The 19,811-nt window shown below is 33.8% G+C and overlaps 1 protein-coding gene across 2 annotated transcripts in view; it reads left to right on the top strand.

Annotated features, from left to right (window-relative positions):
* Btaf1 (B-TFIID TATA-box binding protein associated factor 1) overlaps positions 1–19,811 on the top strand; it is a 91,477-nt gene that overhangs the window by 58,653 nt on the left and 13,013 nt on the right. For both annotated transcript variants that reach the window (XM_071611088.1, XM_071611089.1), the window contains 9 exons: positions 3,344–3,770; positions 4,783–4,973; positions 6,765–6,918; positions 7,536–7,645; positions 9,080–9,281; positions 10,511–10,659; positions 17,505–17,657; positions 18,025–18,146; positions 18,232–18,399. In XM_071611088.1, coding sequence (XP_071467189.1) covers positions 3,344–3,770; positions 4,783–4,973; positions 6,765–6,918; positions 7,536–7,645; positions 9,080–9,281; positions 10,511–10,659; positions 17,505–17,657; positions 18,025–18,146; positions 18,232–18,399 — 1,676 coding nt within the window. The remainder of the gene's footprint in view (positions 1–3,343; positions 3,771–4,782; positions 4,974–6,764; positions 6,919–7,535; positions 7,646–9,079; positions 9,282–10,510; positions 10,660–17,504; positions 17,658–18,024; positions 18,147–18,231; positions 18,400–19,811) is intronic.

Below are 19,811 nucleotides of genomic sequence, written 5' to 3'. Positions count from 1 at the left end.
TTTTCTCACTTATGAGAGAAAGCTAAACTTGTTATTTCTGTACCCAAGTTGTTCTTTGGTAAAGTTTTCTAAATGTCTAGAGTTAAAATTCCTCAAAGTTTCTTTATAATTACATTTCCTTCCTACTATTTCTGTAAACTTATTGAAGTTTCAAATATCCTCCTTCTTCAAGAAGGACCCCTTATTTCCCAGTGAAATTACTATTCAATTTCATCATTCCAGTGGTTTCATCTTGGGACAGGAAATAGCATAAATATCAGAATCTCTGGAAGAAAGTATTTAGGGATGGGTAATTTTAAAAGGTAAAAGTAAGAGCCACTGTCTTTTATATCTTTTATTGGATCCCTGTTTTCCTCTTAAATGCCAGATAGGGGCATTTACCTGATATAGGCATTTCTGTCTTTTCCTCTCTAACCAGTCTCTTAATTTAGTTCTTATCCATATTATCTTTTCTCAATCATGTGCAATATTATCTACTCTTAATCTTATGTTCTTTTGTTAAGCACTTTTATTTGGATTATTATCTCATTGCCACTTCAGAGTAACCAAAAGTGGGATTTTTCTTTCAGAAAGTCTCATGTTTATCATTTCTCTGTTTGCATTTTCAAAGCCTAAAGGCCTTGACATTTAGGTCTGATTCTACCTCCAGGCAGTTTCTGGTCCATTTCATCCTTCTTGCTTTGCTAGACTAGTATTAATCCTTTTGTGCCACTCTGTATCCCTTTCTTCCTTAAAAATGGTTTCCTTTCCCTTGCTTTTTAGTCTCCCTCCCGCCTACTCTCATTACCTTCTCTAGATACCCCATCTCTTTTCTCATTACTTTTCAAACTTCTGCCAAACCTGGTTAGCTTTCTTTTGCAGAAATAACATCACACACAGTGTTTTCTGTGCCTCACTCAGTCTCACTTCTATGCCTGAGTTCCTGGTCCTTTGCCAGAAGTTCTCTGCCTCAACACTGTACACTCACCTAGAGTTCTTTTCTTGATACTTCTCCATTTGCACCTATATTCAAGCAATGATAAACTGTCTTCAGTTCCTTAGACAGTATCCTGCCTTCCACCTCTTACCTCACTTCATCTGTTTACAAAGATGTATATAACTCCCGACTTAACCATTCTTTAAACCAATCCAAAAAGCTAGGTGTGGTGCAATACACTTATAGTCGCAGCTACAAGGCAGTGGGTGGGTGCTGAGGTGGGAGGAATCCTCAAGCCTTGGAGTTCAGGCAAGCTTGGAAAACAGAAACATCCCACCTAAAAATAAAATAATTAATAACTAATTTTTAAAAAGGAAAGACTTGGAAAAGTGTTAACTGCCTCTGGCAAGTCTTCCCTAAGCTCCTCTGCTAAGAAAGTTTTTTTGTTTGTTTTAATTTTCTTTTGGTAATTGTAGATGGACAGACTGCCTTTATTTTATTTGTTTATTTTTATGTGGTGCTAAGGATTGAACCCAGTGCCTTACACATTCTAGGCAAGCGCTCTGCCACTGCTAAGAAGTTTTAAGTGACTCTCTGAACTTTCATAGCAACCTGCCCTTGCCTCAGTGATATGTTATGTTGTCTTAATTCTTTATTTATATTTCCCATCTCTGCATTTTTAGGGTATGTTAAGACTGTGTCTTATTCATCTTTTAGCACCTGATAGTAAATATTGTTTAAATGATTGAATTAATTGCGGGTGATTAGCTTTTCCTTGATTGCCTACAATCATTGGATGTTGTAAAAAATAAGCATAGTGTACTTTGGACAATATTTGAAAATTTTTAGCAGTGTATCCTGTTTCAGATAATTCTTGCGTAGAACTTAAAACAAACAATGGAGTAGAAAGTATGAGCTAGGAATGGTATGTGATGTGTGTGTGTGTGTGTGTGTGTGTGTGTGTAAGTGTGGTGAGCAGATTGATAGTGAAACTGATATAGTTTACTTAGTCTTAAGCATTTTATAGTGATAAAACAAGATCTTATTTGTGTGCCTATTTTGTTTTTTATAATAAATAGCATTATTGATATTGTCCACAATGAAATTAATAATTTCTAAGTATTAAAAATTAGATTTTCTGGGCATAGTGTTGCACACTGTAATCCCAATGACTCAGGAGGTTGGAGAACAAAAAGGGCTCTCCATTAAAAAGAAAATAGATTTAAAATTTTCCAATGTTATATAGGCTTTTCTTGTCAATAAGGATCTATCCCTGCAAGCTTTTAATAATTGCTATAACCTATCTATCAAGAGTTTTTGTTATATGAGCCCATCACACAATCTCTATGTATGTGAATGTTCACAGCAACATCATTCATAATAGCCAAAAAGTAGGAAAAACCCATCAGTAATCAATTGATGATTGAATATAGTATATAAGTAAAAATTATCATATGAAATATTATTTGATCAAAAAAGGAAATATTGATACAATGCTAAAACATTTGTGAACCTTGAAGGCATAATACTAAATGAATGAAATAAGTCACAAATGACTACATATTTTATGAATCCATTTATATAAAATTTACAAAATAGACAACTTTGGAAAGACAAATCAGATAAGAAGGTTCCATAGGGCTGGGGGAAAATGAGGAGTGTTTGCTAGTGAGTATGAGTATTCTTTATGAACTTATGAAAATATGTTCTAAAATTTTGATTCATAACTATGAGTATACTAAAAATGAGTGAATTAAATACTTCAGATGGGTTACTTTTATGGCATAAGAACTATATCTCAGTAAAGTTGTTTTAAAAAAATGGACTGAACAGTCGTTAATGAGGTTTGTAAAGTTGTCTGGAACAGCAGTCAACTTTATCTAGGTAATTAAACAAATAATGGCTGTTGGATTTTTCTCCCCTCTCTCTTTTGTTGCCTGAACATTTCAAAGAAAGAATGAAAATAATTCAATTAGCATTACTTAACCACTTTGTAAACAGCTACCCTAAACATTTTTTAGTTAGAATATTTTTCCCAAGAAGTTTTTAAATTTTGATATTAACAGTTTATATTTACATATATCTGTATTTGCATATTGCTTTCTCATTATGTCACCAAAGCACACTATAAGTGTTGAATGTGATTTTCCCCTCAAACAGATTAGATATATTTAAAGGATAAGAAATTTTATTCATCTCAAAAGAATGTGTCTTTCTTCAGGAATATAATGTTAATGTTAAGTTAGACTAAGTAAACTTTAGTTGGGAGGTTTTAGGTATTTGTTAGTTTACTGAGTACTAAAAAACAATATTAGATAATAAGGAACTTTTGTGAAACAGAAAACTTGCTGTCTGCTGTTTAGGAGTTTATAGTCTATTTGGGGTTGATGTAATTAATGAGTTTTTATTTCTTTTTTTTTTTATTAGGTCACTACTGTTTTTAATGAAGTCACATCAACTTTCGATTTAAATTCTCAAGTATTACAGCAATTAGATAGTAAACGACAGCAGGTCCAAATGACAGTTACAGAGACAAACCAAGAGTGGCAAGTGTTGCAGTTGAGAGTGCATACTTTTGCTGCATGTGCAGTTGTGAGCTTGCAGCAGCTTCCGGAGAAATTAAATCCTATCATAAAACCACTAATGGAGACGATTAAAAAAGAAGAGAATACACTAGTGCAAAACTATGCAGCTCAGTGCATAGCTAAACTTCTTCAGCAGTGCACAACAAGGACACCCTGTCCCAATTCAAAGATTATTAAAAATCTCTGTAGCTCACTTTGTGTGGACCCATATCTAACTCCTTGTGTAACATGTCCAGTACCAACACAAAGTGGCCAGGAAAATTCTAAAGGTATATATCTAAACCTTTATATGGGGTAGAGAAGGAATTAACTATTTAAATTTGTTTTCATTTACTTATATCTATCATTCATGTTAGAGCCATTTTCTCCATATTCCATTCTGAGAGAAAAAAGTTTGGTTACAACAAAATTCCTTGTTACTTCAATTAGCTAATCAATTACAACCCTCTTAAATAAGCCAGTCATAAGAGACCTGATATCTGATATAAGGTGACTGAAGTCCATTGAGACAGGTATTCACCCTTACCTTCATCTTGAAAACCATCATTGTATGACTTAATAGACTAGAAAACAGTTGTATCAAATGTTGATGAAAGTTCTTCCTATTGTATTTTGTTTTCTAAATTTAGTCTTTCATGAGATTGAACTCTGTTTAGTAAATAATGCTTAACCAGTTTTTCTATTTTCTTTTGGAGAATTCATGTGGAAAATAACTACTTTTAGTAGTCTGGTATCAAAGACCAGTGTTTCTTCACATTTCTCATCCTATATGACTTATATTTTTTATTAATAAGATTTTAGGAAAACAAAACAAATTATTGAAAATGTAATAGATTTGCTACTTTGGTGCTATCAAAAAGCGATCTGAAAGAAGAATGTGAACATTTGGAATATTAACATAAAAATACAAGAGGGTTATCATCTTTTCCCTCTCCTTTATTATATGAGGCAGGAATATTCTGCAGTGGTCAAGTTTTCCTGAATTCATGGGGACCATGAACATTATTTTAGAGGAAACTTGCTTGAGTTATTTTTAATGTTTCTTTTTGTGCCTAGGCACAACCATTCTTGCATGTGATATTTCTCATTGTTCACATGATTCTACAACTTTGTGTTATAAAACCTATGCAAGTAGATATTTTTGTTGCCATTTCATTGTCTAAAAAAAAACATGTCATTAGCTTATAAAAATTGAGGCCTTAAAGGGCTGTGTCTCATTTGGAGCAGAGAACTTTTGGTTACCTATATTATGATTAAAAGGCTAATTTTTTTCCTTATTAGGACCCAACTCAGAAAAAGATGGAATGCACCATACTGTAACCAAGCACAGAGGTATAATTACACTCTATAGGCATCAGAAAGCTGCTTTTGCTATCACAAGTAGGCGAGGTCCTACCCCGAAAGCAGTAAAAGCTCAAATAGCAGATCTTCCTGCCGGAAGTAGTGGGAGTATCCTTGTTGAACTTGATGAGGTAAGTAGATTTTTTTCTTTTGAATGTTTTGATTTTAAAACAGATATCTAGCTTATACATTGAGAACTAAGTTGTCAGGTTCCAGAACTGTATTTTTGTACTTATAAATGAAAGGACTAGTATTAATAGCTTTTTGGAGTACTCTAGCAACATGGTCCAGGAAAATAGTTAAGCTATTTAAATTTCTCATGTGTCTTATAATTTTTACCAGCCTAACTTTACCTTCCTAGGCAAGAAACCCTCTTGATGGTGGGTACATAAGCTATTTATAAATATATAAACGAATTCACTCCCATAGTATTGACTACAAAGAAGATATTAAACAAGAGTAAAAAATAACTTCTCAGTCTTATTGATATCCAGAATTTCTTTTGATATTCAGACAGTAGTTTTACAAATGTGAGATCATCACTGCCCACCTGACTTTTGGTTAACTTAGAATTTATTAAATGTGTGATATGAGAATAGGGATCTAAACTGTATGCAAACAACCAGTTATCCCACTTTTGAAACCTTTCTTCCTTGATTTATAATGGGCCCTTTGTTATATATCATGCTTTTCATTTGCGAGGATTTATTCTGACTTTCCATTCTGTACTGTTGGTCTCTCTGTTATTTATTACTAACTTCTTTAAAGACAAATAATAACTAATGATAAGTGTTTTGTTTAGAAAATTTGATTCACATTATTAACAATGAAATGAATCTAAACAGTTTTGATCGCAATATGTGGGAACTTACCTGGGTTCAGCAGTAAACCATTGATGCTAAAAGACAGGCGTTTGTAAAATATAAGCCTATTTTTAATTTGTTTTAAAAAATCATCATCTTAAGTTATTGTCTATATATCTTGTCGAATACTCTATGAATTTTGTCAGGCATAGTGGTGTACATTGTAATCCTAGCAACTTGGGAGGCTGAGGCAGGAGGATTACAAGTTCATGGCCAACCTCAACAACTTATCAAGGCCCTAAAGAACTTAGTAAGACCTTGTCTCAAAATAAAAAAGGGCTGGGGATGTAGCTCAGTCAGTACCCCTGTGTTAAATCCTTGATTCAAAAAAAAGAAAAACATAAACAAAATTGTGTGAAGTCTTTTTCATTGGTTATATCTCACCATAATAGTTTCCATCAAAATTTTACTGTGATTTTGGTATTTATTCCTCCGTGGGTTACAAAGCTCTTCTAATACTTTATAGCTTTTTTTCTTTTTTTGCAGTTCTGGGGATCAAATGAAGGGCCTTGCACATGCTTGGCAAGTGCTCTACCACTATCCCAAACCCTTCCTTCATCTTAAAGTAATTAAAAAATATGTATATATATTTCTTTTGTGGGGGAGATGGTCTTATATGGACTGTAATTATTGTTGAATATGATATTATCAATCTTGCAGTTAGCTGAACATGTCTTATTATGTCCTTTACATGAATATAAATAAGGATATATCATTTCATCTTTCTTCTAACTGCTAAATTTCTTTGGGATAGGGAAAAGAAGATAAAACAAAGAAAAAAAATGTCACTTAGGACTATCTCTAAAAGCAGCACATATCCTTTAATTCCTTATCCCTGACCCTACAAAAGTATTTTAGTTTGGATACACAAATCTAGTTAGGAGGTTTAGTCCTATGTATTTTAATTATTGGAAAATGTTTATGGTTGTCATAATTGTGTCTAATAATTGCTTCATTAGTTAATGAAGCACTGTAAATTCTTTAAATTCTCTTGATAAAATTTTAAATGTATTATGCTTTTTTCCTGAAATTATGTTTTCAACTAATATTTAATTTTAGGCCCAAAAGCCTTACCTGGTACAACGGAGGGGAGCTGAATTTGCCTTGACAACTATAGTGAAGCATTTTGGTGGTGAAATGGCAGTGAAATTGCCACATCTCTGGGATGCTATGGTTGGCCCACTGAGGAATATAATTGATCTAAATAATTTTGGTATGCATATATATTTTATGAGTTCCATTTTTAATACATTTCAGTGTCTATCAATTAAATATATCTTTGTAAAATAAAAATACCTATTTCTGTTTATCCCAGACAACTGTAAATTTTAAAAATTGGAAGTTTGTTAAAAACATCGTAATTTATTTTAGCCAGGTGCAGAGGCACGTGCCTGTAATCCTAGTACCTCTGGAGGCTGAGACAGGAGGATCATGAGTTCAAAGCCAGCCTCAGCAAAAGTGAGGCGCTAAGCAACTCAGTGAGACCCTTTCTCTAAATAAAATAGAAAATAGGGCTGGAAATATAGCTCAGTGGTTTAGTACCCCTGAGTTCAATCCCCAGTACCCCCCCCCCCGCCCCCCCAAAAAAACTTTTTCTTTTCTGTTTCTAAAAATAGATAGTCTAAATAGATCATTATTATTAACTTCTTTTTTTTGCTCTGAGTGCAGAACCCCAGCACTTAAATTAATAAGGTCATGGCATTTTAACATGAAACGTAAAATTGACTACTAGCTGAGAGGTGCTAAAAATTGTGTGTGTGTGTGGGGGAAGGTTGAGATTTTGAAAAATTAACTTGCAAAGTGATATAGACTTTTAATATATTTGAATAGATGGAAAATCCCTCCTGGAAAGGGGAGATGGACCTGCTCAAGAATTGGTGAATTCTCTGCAAGTTTTTGAAACATCAGCAGCTTCAATGGATTCCGAGCTTCATCCCTTGGTAACTTAACTAATGCAGATGTAAAATTTCTTCAGATTGAACAAATGATCTTACTAAAACATCTTAAGACTTGAAAAATGCAACTTCATGTCATCCCCAGTAATTGCAGTTTTTTTTTTTTTTTTTAAATACAGTATTATTATATTTCTTCTTTGCTGACAGCACAGCTCTTGTGGGCTTTGTGAGCTGGGGTACATGAATGGTAGAAATCTCAATCTGGAAGCTTAGAATATGGGGCATTACAGAAAGGGCTGTAATGCCGCAGAAACCTGATATAAACGGGAAGGAAAGTCAGTATCGCTGCTCAAACCATTCCAATAATATACCTCCAAGAGAGGAAAAACGCAGGTAATAAAGCTTGTTCCCAAGATAAATATAAAGGTAGAAGGAAATCACCTAAACCACAGCTGGTCAGTGTCAAAGATAGAACACTGGTTTGTGACTTTACTGTTATATTTCTTACAAAAGAATTGGAACAGGAGGAGGAGGAGGAAAATTAGTTATGTGTTTTTTCTATAGAAGAGAGTGTTATTCTTTGCATATACCTACATTAGGAAGGTCTTTGCAATTGTACCATTGTGAAGGACATTAGCTCCAGTTCTCTATTGTTAGCTAACACAAAGATTCATAAAAGTGAATCTAAGAGGGAGTAGAGAAGAATGAAGATTTTTGTTCATGTAGTATAAAGTATGTTCTTTTACTTGATAAAATTTTGTTAATAAAGTGGGTACAGTGGTGTGTACCTGTAGTCTCAACTTCTCAGAAGGCTGAGGCAGAAGGATCACTTGAGTTGTCGTAAAAAAATTATCATTAGTAAAGAAAGACAGAATCCATCTGTATGCTCTTACCCTCATGATTAGCAAACATTCATTCAGCTGATCTATAAGGCTGTTGTAACTGTTGAGCAGGTTCTTGACTGTCATCATTAATCTTAGTGTTCCCTGCAGCAAGCATTTAATAATAGGATGTTATTGTTATCACAATTATAACGCGATAATTTCTATCAGAGTATGGTACCTAGAACAAAATTAGGAATACTGAACCCAGTGAATAAAAAGTACATTCTTAAACCTAAATCACCAAATTTGAAGGAGGCTGATGATGTGTGGTATCATATTCCCAGTCTTAATAACAGAATGTTGAAAGTGCCTTTTGATGTGTCTCTTGTTGAGTTTGAAAGAATTGTGTGTGCCTTTCTTATGGTGAGTAATTCTGTACCTTTTCTTAAACGGTTATGATATCTTAGAATGAGTTTAGATTAACTTTCCATTATTGTCTTGACAGTAATGTTTTGAGGTATTTGGAGATATTTTTGGATTTAGAGTTAACTAGAAATATTGAGAACATCTTTGATTATGGGCTATTATAGTTAACATTTTAAATGATAGAGACCTTAATGAGTATTCTGATTGCCTTTAACTTTTTTATTTTTAGTTGGTACAGCATTTGTCTCATCTTTACATGTGCCTTCAATACCCGAGCACTGCAGTGAGGCACATGGCTGCTCGTTGTGTAGGTGTCATGAGCAAAATAGCTACCATGGAAACAATGAACATCTTTTTGGAAAAGGTACTTCCATGGCTGGGAGCAATTGATGACAATGTCAAACAAGAGGGTGCAATTGAAGCACTTGCCTGTATCCTTTTTTAATTTTGACAAACCCCTTAGACACTTTATTTAGTTTTCTTAAGGATGACCAAAATAAAATTGACTTATTAAAGTATGCATATAAATAACCTACTTTGTTCAAAAAAGAAAATTTTAAAATTTTATTTCATTACAAATATTTTATATTTTATTAAAATTTTCACATGGAAAGTTTAAGAATTACTATTGGCCAGGTGCAGTGGCACACACCTGTAATCCCACCAGCTCAGAAGTCTGAAGCAGGCGGATTGCAAGTTTGAAGCCAGCCCCAGCAACTTAGCAAAGTCCTAAGCAATTCCTCGATACCCTATCTCAAAATAAAATATCAAAAAGGACTGGGGGGCTGGGGATATAGCTCGGTTGGTAGAGTGCTTGCCTACAATGCACAAGGCTCTGGGTTCAATCCCCAGCACCAAAAAAAAAAAAGGACTGGGGGTGTGACTCAGTGGTTAAGCGCTCCTGGGTTCAATTCGTGGTACAAAGAAAAAAAAAAGATTCACTATTAATTTTAAAATGATTTTGCTATTTTATGTACTTTTAAACTATGTATCTAATAACTGATTTGTTTGTTTGGTTTATAATTAATGTTTTTTCAAGTAGTACCTGTGGTATAAACATAAAATATTTCCAAACTTTCTTTGTTTCTTAGTTGGAAAATGACCAAAAAAATACTAGATAACTAAAACTAGGTAGGCAAGCCCATTTTAAAGGAGAAGGCAGCTATTTTTTAACTTGAAGTATCGGAAAAATGGTTCTGGAGCAAGAAAGATGGATGAAGATCAGATCAGTAGAAACTGGTTCAAAATGCAGAAGATTATAGGAGCCTACACACACAAGGTCCACTGTATCTAGTTGGTGATTGTCAAAATCCTGTAGGGAAATTTAGAATTAATCTCTGACACGCTGCATTGTGTTCTCTTAACTTAAAATGTGGCTAACTTTTTTTTTGACATTCAAATTTCTATTTTTAAAAATCCTTTTACTAAAATGTCCTCCAGTCTTCTTTAGGCAAAAAAACATAATTTTATGTTTTCAATCATGAAAAAAATATATAATGGTTTCAGAAGTACAGTATGAAAATGATATTATAATTGCATCAAGTTCTTGCAGGATAGTCTATCATCTCAGTGCAGATGAGAAAATAAGGAAGTGTTTCAGAACAATATAGTCATTGTTATTGAAAACATCTTTTCAAAATTTCCTTAATCACTTATTCAGGTGTAATGGAACAACTAGATGTTGGTATTGTTCCATATATTGTTCTTTTAGTTGTTCCTGTGTTGGGAAGAATGAGTGATCAGACAGACAGTGTAAGATTCATGGCTACACAATGTTTTGCAACATTAATTAGACTCATGCCACTTGAGGTAAGTTGACAATACTTGGTTTATGGATTTAATGTTTCTGTAACTTCATAATAATTTTACTCTTCTTTAAAACATGTCAAGTTTTTTCAAAAAGGCATTATTTTGAAAGTGTTACAAGTATTAAGATTTCTAATACTTTGATACTTTTTTAAAAACAGCGTTTTAATTTAAAAAGAAATTAGAGACCGTTTCCTTAAAAAATGATGATTTGTTGCTGCTCTTCTAGAAATAGAATTGTTCCTAAGTTTCTCTGGGCTGAATTTTAGTTGAGAGGTAAATTTGAGAGATAGAAATTAAAACTGTGAAAAGCAAATGAAGTTTCTTAGCAGTATGGAGCAAGAAATTTAAAAGGCTAATTGGAGCACTTTGGAGTACATTCAGGGGACAGAAATAGTGTATGTGGTCTGGCAGTTTCTGGAAAGCAGTCATGGAGAGTCCTTAGAAAGCTAAACTATTGAAAGCAAGTAGAAGTGTCTTAAAGCAGGAAGTAGAAGTGTCTTAAAGCAAGAGATGAGCCTAGATCCCATTACCAAGCTGCTTTTTATTTGATAGGATTTACATAATTCAGGAAATAGGCACATACGTAATCCATACTATAGAATGTATTGGTACTTACTTTTTATAGCTGAATAGAATTCCATGTATGAACATACCATGTTTTGTTTATCCATCAGATGATGGATATTTGGATTGTTACCAGCTTTTGGCTATTGTGAGTAATGAGCATGGCACACTTACAAGTCTTCGTATATGTTTGTTCTTATTTCTTTTGAGTAAATATGTAGGAATGAAATTGCTGAGTCACATAGTAAGTTTAACCCTGCTGCCCCTTTGGTACTGGGAATTGAACCCAGAGGTGCTTTACCACTGAGCTACATCCCCAATTTTTTTTTTTTTTTTTTTAAATCAGGGTCTTGTTAAATTGCTGAAGCTCGCTTCAAACTTGTGGTCCTTCTACTTCAGCCTCCCAAGTACCTGGGATTACAGGCATGTGCCACAATACCCAGCTTGTTAAACTTTTTTTAAAAAATTAATTAATTATAATTAGGTATGTATGACAGCAGAATGCATTTTGATTCATTGTACACAATTGCAGCACAACTTTACATTTCTATGGTTGTATACGATGTAACAGTCATACATGTACCTAAAGTAATGATGTCCATCTCATTCTACCAACTTGCCCTCATGCAACCACCATAACCCCCTCCCCTTTGCTGAGTCAAAAGTTCCTCCATTTTTCCCATGCCTCATCCTCCCCATTATGGATCAGCATCCATTTATCAGAGAAAACATTCAGCCTTTGTTTTGGGGGATTGGCTTACTTTGCTTAGCATGATATTCTCCATCTCCATCCATTTACCTGCAAATGCTGTAATTTTATTCTCTTTTAATTCTGAGCAATATTCCATTGTGTATATATACCATAGTTTCTTTATCCATTCATCTTTTGAAGGGCATCTAGGTTGCTTCCAATAGTTTAGCTTTCTAAGGACTCTCCATGACTGCTTTCCAAAAACTGCCAGACTACCCCAAAGTGTTACTATACCATTTTATATTCCTACCACGAAAGTACGAATATAAATTGGATAGCTTCTTTGAAAAAATAGTTGGCTTTATTTGATGAAGATATTTATCTCAATGATGTAGCAAATCCATTCTACATAAAAATATATATAGAGAGAGACTCAACACATGTGCCAAGATACATTTTCCAGAAGACTTATTATAGCATGACTTATAGTAGTTTAAAACCAGAAACTCATATTCATGAACAGTAGATATTTGTGAACTCTTTTTTTTTTTAAAAGAGAGAATTTTTTAATACTTATTTTTAGTTTTTTCAGTGGACACAACATCTTTATTTTATTTTTATGTGGTGCTGAGGAATGAACCCAGCACCTTGCGCATGCCAGGCAAGCGCGCTACCGCTTGAGCCACATCCCCAGCCCAAGTTGTGAACTCTTAACACTGCAACAAAAACAAACTGCAGACACATAGAACAATATTAGTGAACTATTTTTTTTTTGAAGTTGTAGATGGACACAATACCCTTATTTAATTTATTTATTTTTATATAATGCTGAGGATCAAACCCAGTGCCTCACACATGCTAGGCAGGTGCTCTAACACTGAGCCCCAGCCCCAGCTCTATTAATGAACTCTTAACATAATATTCCACTTTTATGAAGTTAAAAAACCGGCAAAAGAAATTGGATGCACACTTATATAATAAAGATGTAAAAGAAAGAAATCATGGTAAAATTCTGTCAAGTGATTACTTCTTGGAGAAATGAAATGGAGATTCTAATTGGCAAGGAGCATAGGGGATTTTCTAAGGTGATTTTTCTTGTTTTGATAAAGAGATGTTGGTTTTAGAATTTATTAAACTACTAATTTATAAAACTATTTTAAATTGTCGTATTTGTCTGCCTGTAGATTTTATTATGATATTAAGAAATAACCAGTGTGGCCAGAAAAAAAAATGTCTAGACCACTATATAAAAGACCTTAGTGTCATTTTCAGAATTTCTAAGTATGGCAATATATTATTATTGACTATAGTCACCATGCTGTAGAACTTATTCATCCCCTCTGGAACTTTGTACCCTTTAACCAACATCTTCCTATTTCTCCTTTACTTCCCTTCCTACAGAACCCCTAGCAACCACCATTCTGCTCTACTCTATTCATTTGACTTTTTTAGGTTCCACAAAGTGAGATCATGCAGTGTTTGTTTTTAATGTGTCTGGCTTGTTTTGCTTAGCATAGTGTTGTTCTGGTTCATACATGTTGTCATGAATGACAGAATTTCATTCTGTTTTTTAAGGCTGAATAGTGTTCCATCATATATCAGTTTCTTTATCTATTCACCTGTTGATAAACACATAGGTTAATTCCAAATCATCTCAACTATTGTGAGTAAAATTGTAATGAGTAGTGAAATTTTCCATTCAATGTTCTGATTTCTTTTGATATACTTATAGAAGTGGGGTTGCTAGATGATATGGTAGTTCTGTAACAGCCATTCATTAGGTGTGAGGTGATAGCTCATAGTAGTTTTAATTTGATTTGCCTGGTGATTAATGATGTTGAACATTTTGGCTGTTTTATACATTTTTTTTTTGAGAAGTATTTATTTGGGTCCTTTGTCCATTTTTTTACAATATATATTTTTAAATCTATATATTTTTAGTAGATGGACACAATACCTTTATTTTATTTATTTTTATATTGTGATGAGATTAAACCCAGTGCCTCATACTTGCTAGGCAAGAAGTGCTCTACCACTGAGTCACAACCCTAGCCCTTTTGTCCATTTTAAGTTATTTTCTTGCTGTTGAATTCCTTGTAGGTTTTGGATATCAACCCCTTATCAGATGGATAGCTCACAAATTTTTCTTTTTCTTAGGTTCACTGTTGATTTCTTCCTTTGCTGTGCTGAAGGTTTTTAGTTTGATGCATTCTCATCAGTCTCCATTTGCTTTTGTTTCTTTGGAGTTTTATCCCCCCCAAAAAATCATTGTATGGATCAATGTCAAGCCAATTGCCTGTTTTCTTTGGTAGTTTTGTTTCAGGTCTTATGTCGAAGTCAGCTATGGTTTGAATGTGGTCCCCCCCTGCCCCAAGGGCTCATATATTGGAAGGTTGTCCCTAGTGTGGTGATGTTAAGAGGTAGAGACTATTGGGAGATCCTTAGGTCATTGAGGATGCCAAAGGAATTGAAGTGGTCTCATGGGTCCCTGAGTTAGTTCTCGAGAATAATTATAAGAGTGAGCTCAACCCCTGAATCCTGAATTACTCTCTGGCTTCCCATTTCAAGATGTGATCTTTCCCTCTTACATGGGCTCCCATGATTGTGGTGCCATCTGCCATGAGGCCTTAACCAGAGATGTGCAAATGCTGGTGCCATGCCCTCAAATCTCCAAAACTGTGAGCTAAATAAACCTTTTCTCAGAAGAAAGTTACTCAGCTTCAGGTAACAAAAATCAGACTAATAGAAAGTCTGGTTCATTATGACCTGATTTTTGTATATGGTATAAAATAAGGGTCCAATTTCATTCTTCTACATTTGTACATCCAATTTTCCTAGCACCATCTATTGAAGAAACTGTTCTTCCCTCTTGTGTTCTTGGACCCATTGTCAAAGATGGGTCTATAATTTGTTTTTATGCTAGTACCATGCTGTTTTAATTACTACAGCTTTGTAGTTCTCTTTTTACTTACTTATTACTTACTATTATGGTGCTAGGGATCAAATTCAGGGGCTTGCACATTCTAAGCAAGTGCTGTACTACTGAGCTATATTCTCAGCCCTCCAGTATATTTTAAATAAGGTAGTATGATCCTTCCAACTTTGTTCTTTTTGTTAAAGATTGCTTTCGCTATTTGGGTTCCATATATTTTAGGATTATTAGTTTAGAATTGTTTTTCTGGTTTTTTTTTTGGAAAATGCCGTTGAATTTTTGAATAGATATTACATAAATCTTGGTTAAATTTAGGGCTTAAGGTTGTAGCTTAGTGGTAGGGCGCTTGCCTAGCATGTGTAAGGCAGTGGGTTCAATCCTCAACACCACATACATTAATAAAGAAAGAGAGAGAGGAGAGAGCGAGAGAGAGAAAGACAGACATATGTCCGTCTACAACTAGAGAAATTTTTGTTGTTTAAATCTTGGTTAAATTTATTCCTAAAATTTGTCACTGGGGACTGAATCCAGGTACATGCTAGGCAAGTATTCTACCACTGAGTTCCATGCCCCCTTTTTAAAAATTTTTATTTTGAGGCAGGGTCTGGCTAAATTGTCCAAGATGACTTTGAACTTATAATTTTCCTGCCTCCTCCTCTCAAGTAGCCTGGATTTCAAATGTGCACCACTATGCCTGGCCTTAATATTTGTTTTAATGTTATTATAAATGGAATTCTTGGGCTGGGGTTGTGGCTCAGTGGCAGAGCACTTGCCTCATATATGTGAGGCACTGGGTTCAATCGATCCTCAGCACCACATAAAAATAAATATACAAGGACACAGTATCTTTATTTTGTTTAACTAAAAAAAATTTTAAAAATAAAAAAATAATTTCTTGATTTTTTTTTTTTTTTTCTTTCATTGTTACTTTCAGGACATCTTTACACTTTGAAAATTGAAGTCTCAGAGAGCTTTAGTTTATGATATTTTCTGTAATAGAAGTTGAAACTGGACAATTTTTAATGTTTTTGTAAATCTCCTTTATGTTTGCCCTATTGATAGATAGTTGGAGATATGTCATTTTGGTTGAGGTATTTGAAGAAAGTTCAGTGAGTTAGGTAGTTGGAAAAGGGAGCAATCTTTTGATGGTCTTTTCAAGTAATTGTGGATATATTTTGATCTAAAAGCATACCAAAACTCAAAAAGAGATAATTTTTTAAAATATTCTGGGTAGTAAGAATCTAAAGTTCTATCAATGAATATTTCATATCTTCTCACATTAAAATCCATTAGTTTAACTTATATTCTGAATGAATCTTTTACTCATACATGTTTTATAACATATTGGTCATTTGGGAAATACTGGTCTCCCACAAGTTGACATGTTTCATCATACATTTTTAAAAAGATGTTCATTAATATCACCATTGGGAAGTATTGGGAAGCTAATTTCTCTGAAAATCTTGAATTTTATCAGTGCCAACAGGTTATTTCAGTTGTTCTTAGGTTAATTTCTGAGACAATGTCAACCAAATATTCCAGTCATATTAACCATGGCTCATCAATCCTTTCAAGTAAAGTGTTGTTCCATCTAAATAATAATAATAATAATGTATGCTAATGTACATTATGTCTCCATGGGCAAAATTTGCTGACATATAAATTACTGTGTATAAATCCAAGGTTAGCAGTCATTAATCTTTAAAAATGTGACAGATTAGCTGATAATTAAATGTTGGATTCATACAAGGTGAATCTATGAACACCACAGAGTACTAAAGACTTTAGATCACTTATTAAAAAAAAAAATGAAACACGAAACAAGTGGGTAGTTCAAGACACAATTTAAATAATCTCTCACAAGTGTTTTTCCTCAATATATAATACTCTGAGAAGCAGAAGTACTTTATGTGTATTTCACATTTTATCTCACAGAATGTTAAAAAGATGTATTCAAGGATTGAGGTTTGATGACATTAGTCATTTTTACTGCTTTACCAATGTCATTTTTAAGTGAATGGCATTTTTAAAAATGCTAGTGGATAGCTGTGAGGAATACAGTGACTACTAGTATATCTTGGTACATTCTTAAAACACTATCAATTTCACTCAACAAACTTTATGCAGATGTCAACACAATAAAAAATGCAAATATTGGCTTTTTTTAAAAATGAAATCATATTGGAGACCTTAAATTCTGTTCCTAACACTGAAAAAAAAAGTCAATTCAAATTATTCTGATAATAAAAAAAAGGTCTTAGGATCCATAGGGGGTCTCTACCACAGGGATCTCTCCAGACCACATTTTGAGATCAAATACCAGAGGGTATCACAACACTAAAATTGAGAAACTCCCAGTTACAACATTTAATTTAAACTACATAACTTTTTATTTACCTTTTTATCAAGTAATTCATGGTGTGAGAAAATTAAGCCATAGCTGTGTTCTTTAAAATACCTCATATGTTTTCTTAGTAGTCTGATTCAGGCTATTTTAATACCTACAAATTCTTTAGACTTGTTTGTCTTTAAGTCTTTAAAACTATACTGTTTATTTTTTTCTGTGTATTTCTGTTTTGGTAAGACTTATTTGATACTTTTGAGAATGAAAAATTGTGACTAAATAGTTTTAATACATTTTTTAAAAAATTATTTTAGGCAGGCATTCCAGACCCTCCAAACATGTCAGAAGAATTAATCCAGTTGAAAGCAAAAGAGCGACACTTTTTGGAACAATTGTTAGATGGGAAAAAGTTAGAAAATTATAAAATTCCAGTACCAATCAATGCTGAACTAAGAAAATATCAGCAGGTAAGTTTTATACTTATCTTGTAAATAGAAACAGTTATTTTTCCTTTCCAGTGTACCTTGAAGAATTTTTTAAATTGACCTCATAAAATCTTATGTTTAGTGTCACATACCATTTACTTAGCTTTTGCTTATATAAAGATTTTGGGGGACTGGGGTTGTGGCTTAGTGGTAGAGTGCTTGCCTAGCATATGTGAGACACTGGGTTCAATTCTCAGCATCACATACAAATAAATGAATAAAATAAAGGTCCATCAACATTTTAAAAAGTATTTTAAAAAAGATATTTGGTCTGTGCAAACATGTTTTTTGTAAGAAAAAAAAATTATCATCTATTCAAATTTATAATTTTTTTCCCCTAACTTTATAGGATGGTGTAAACTGGTTAGCATTTCTTAATAAATATAAACTGCATGGAATTCTGTGTGATGACATGGGTTTAGGAAAAACTTTACAGTCCATCTGCATTCTAGCAGGAGATCATTGTCACAGGTAATTTTAAATTTTAGTTTAAGACTTGTAGATTCTAAGAAATATAAACAAGCTGGTAAGTTTGTTGTTTTTTGCTTTTGTAAAGGGCCCAGGAATATGCAAGGTCAAAATTGGCAGAATGTATGCCACTTCCTTCCTTGGTTGTTTGTCCACCAACATTAACAGGTCATTGGGTGGATGAAGTAGGTAAATTTTGCTCCAGAGAATATCTCAATCCGTTGCACTATACTGGACCTCCCACGGAACGAATAAGGTAAGTTTCACAACAAAAATATTTTAATCTTTTATGTAGTTTGAAAGAGTAAAACATATTTTAAAATAAATTCTAGTTAGCTCTTTTAGTGATAAGATGGAAAAATACTCATTAAAGAAAGGTGGGTATACTCTGGGAAGATATCATCATTGAATCTTATCAAAGCCATTGTACAATCAGCTGGTATTAGAGCGGAGAAGTTGTCTGGGAACCAAGTTCATTCTGTATGCTCCTTGAGAAGCCTTGTTACCATAGTACCTTCTTGCTGCTTCTGTTATATTTTCATTCTTTACCTTCTTCTATAAGAGTTCCCCTTTCCCTTGTTCCTTCCTCTTCCTTCCCTCTCCTCAAATATGCTTTTGATTCACAGTGATTGCTCTAACCACTCCACTGCCATTACAACATTAGAGTTCTTGTTGCTTTACCCCCTTGCTGTTAACTAGTACACCTCTTTATGCTCCTAGCTACAAATTTTGAAGAATGGAAGTTCATTTATTTCATTTTTTCTTTTAAAGCTTGGCTAGTCAAAAGTTGCTGATTAAACCATTGCTTTGGCTGCTCTTCTGTATTAACAGTTTTTCTGGTTTAGAGATAAAGACTTTAAGGCATAAGGCCTGGGTCCAAGGTCATTCAGTTAATAAGGTGGGTAGAGTGAGGATTTGTACCCAGGCATTTCAGAAACTTGCACTTTTGAGCAATTCACTCTTAGTTAGAATTCATTGGCAAGTGCCTCTTGATTAGAATTCATTGGCAAGTAATATGAATTCAATTCAAACTAGCTTAAGTGAAAAGGTAAATTCATTCACTATCTTGAATTTTAGGGATGGAATCTTTCTTCAGGCACATCTAGATTACTCTCATTTGCTCTTCCTCCCAATTTATTATATGATCTCTAGTGGACTTCAGTCTATGGTGGACAAGGTGACCATGGGCAGAACTAGTTAGCTCTTTTGGTGACATTGTCCCAGTTTGGCACCTATAATAAACAGATCTTCCCCCTTCCATCAGCAATATCAATACTACACATGATTGACTGGCCTTTTTTGGATTATATCTCAAAACCAGCCTCTGTGGGCAGAATTTAAAATATCGTGAATTGCTCAAGCTGGTTCTGATGCATCATCTTTTTATTGATTGAGGGAATATGTGATGATAACCCTCTGTATGCCACCCCCACCCACAGGACAACCTGGAATGATAAAGAAATGGTGCTCCCAGAGAATAGATGTTGGCAAATCAAGTTTAAAATGCCCACCACATTTTGAATCAGTCTTCATCTCTTTTTTCATCAAATAGAGTAACAGGACCACATCATAAGGAGAGTTAGTCTTTCAAGTAGCAGGTTCATCTGTAGAGAGTAAGTGAAAGGGCTTAATAAGAATACTGAAGCAGGTTGAAGTACTTTATATCAT

This window comes from Marmota flaviventris, chromosome 4, assembly GCF_047511675.1.
Source record: "Marmota flaviventris isolate mMarFla1 chromosome 4, mMarFla1.hap1, whole genome shotgun sequence".
In the NCBI taxonomy this organism is placed as follows: domain Eukaryota; kingdom Metazoa; phylum Chordata; class Mammalia; order Rodentia; family Sciuridae; genus Marmota; species Marmota flaviventris.
This window is presented reverse-complemented; position numbering and strand designations above follow the sequence as displayed.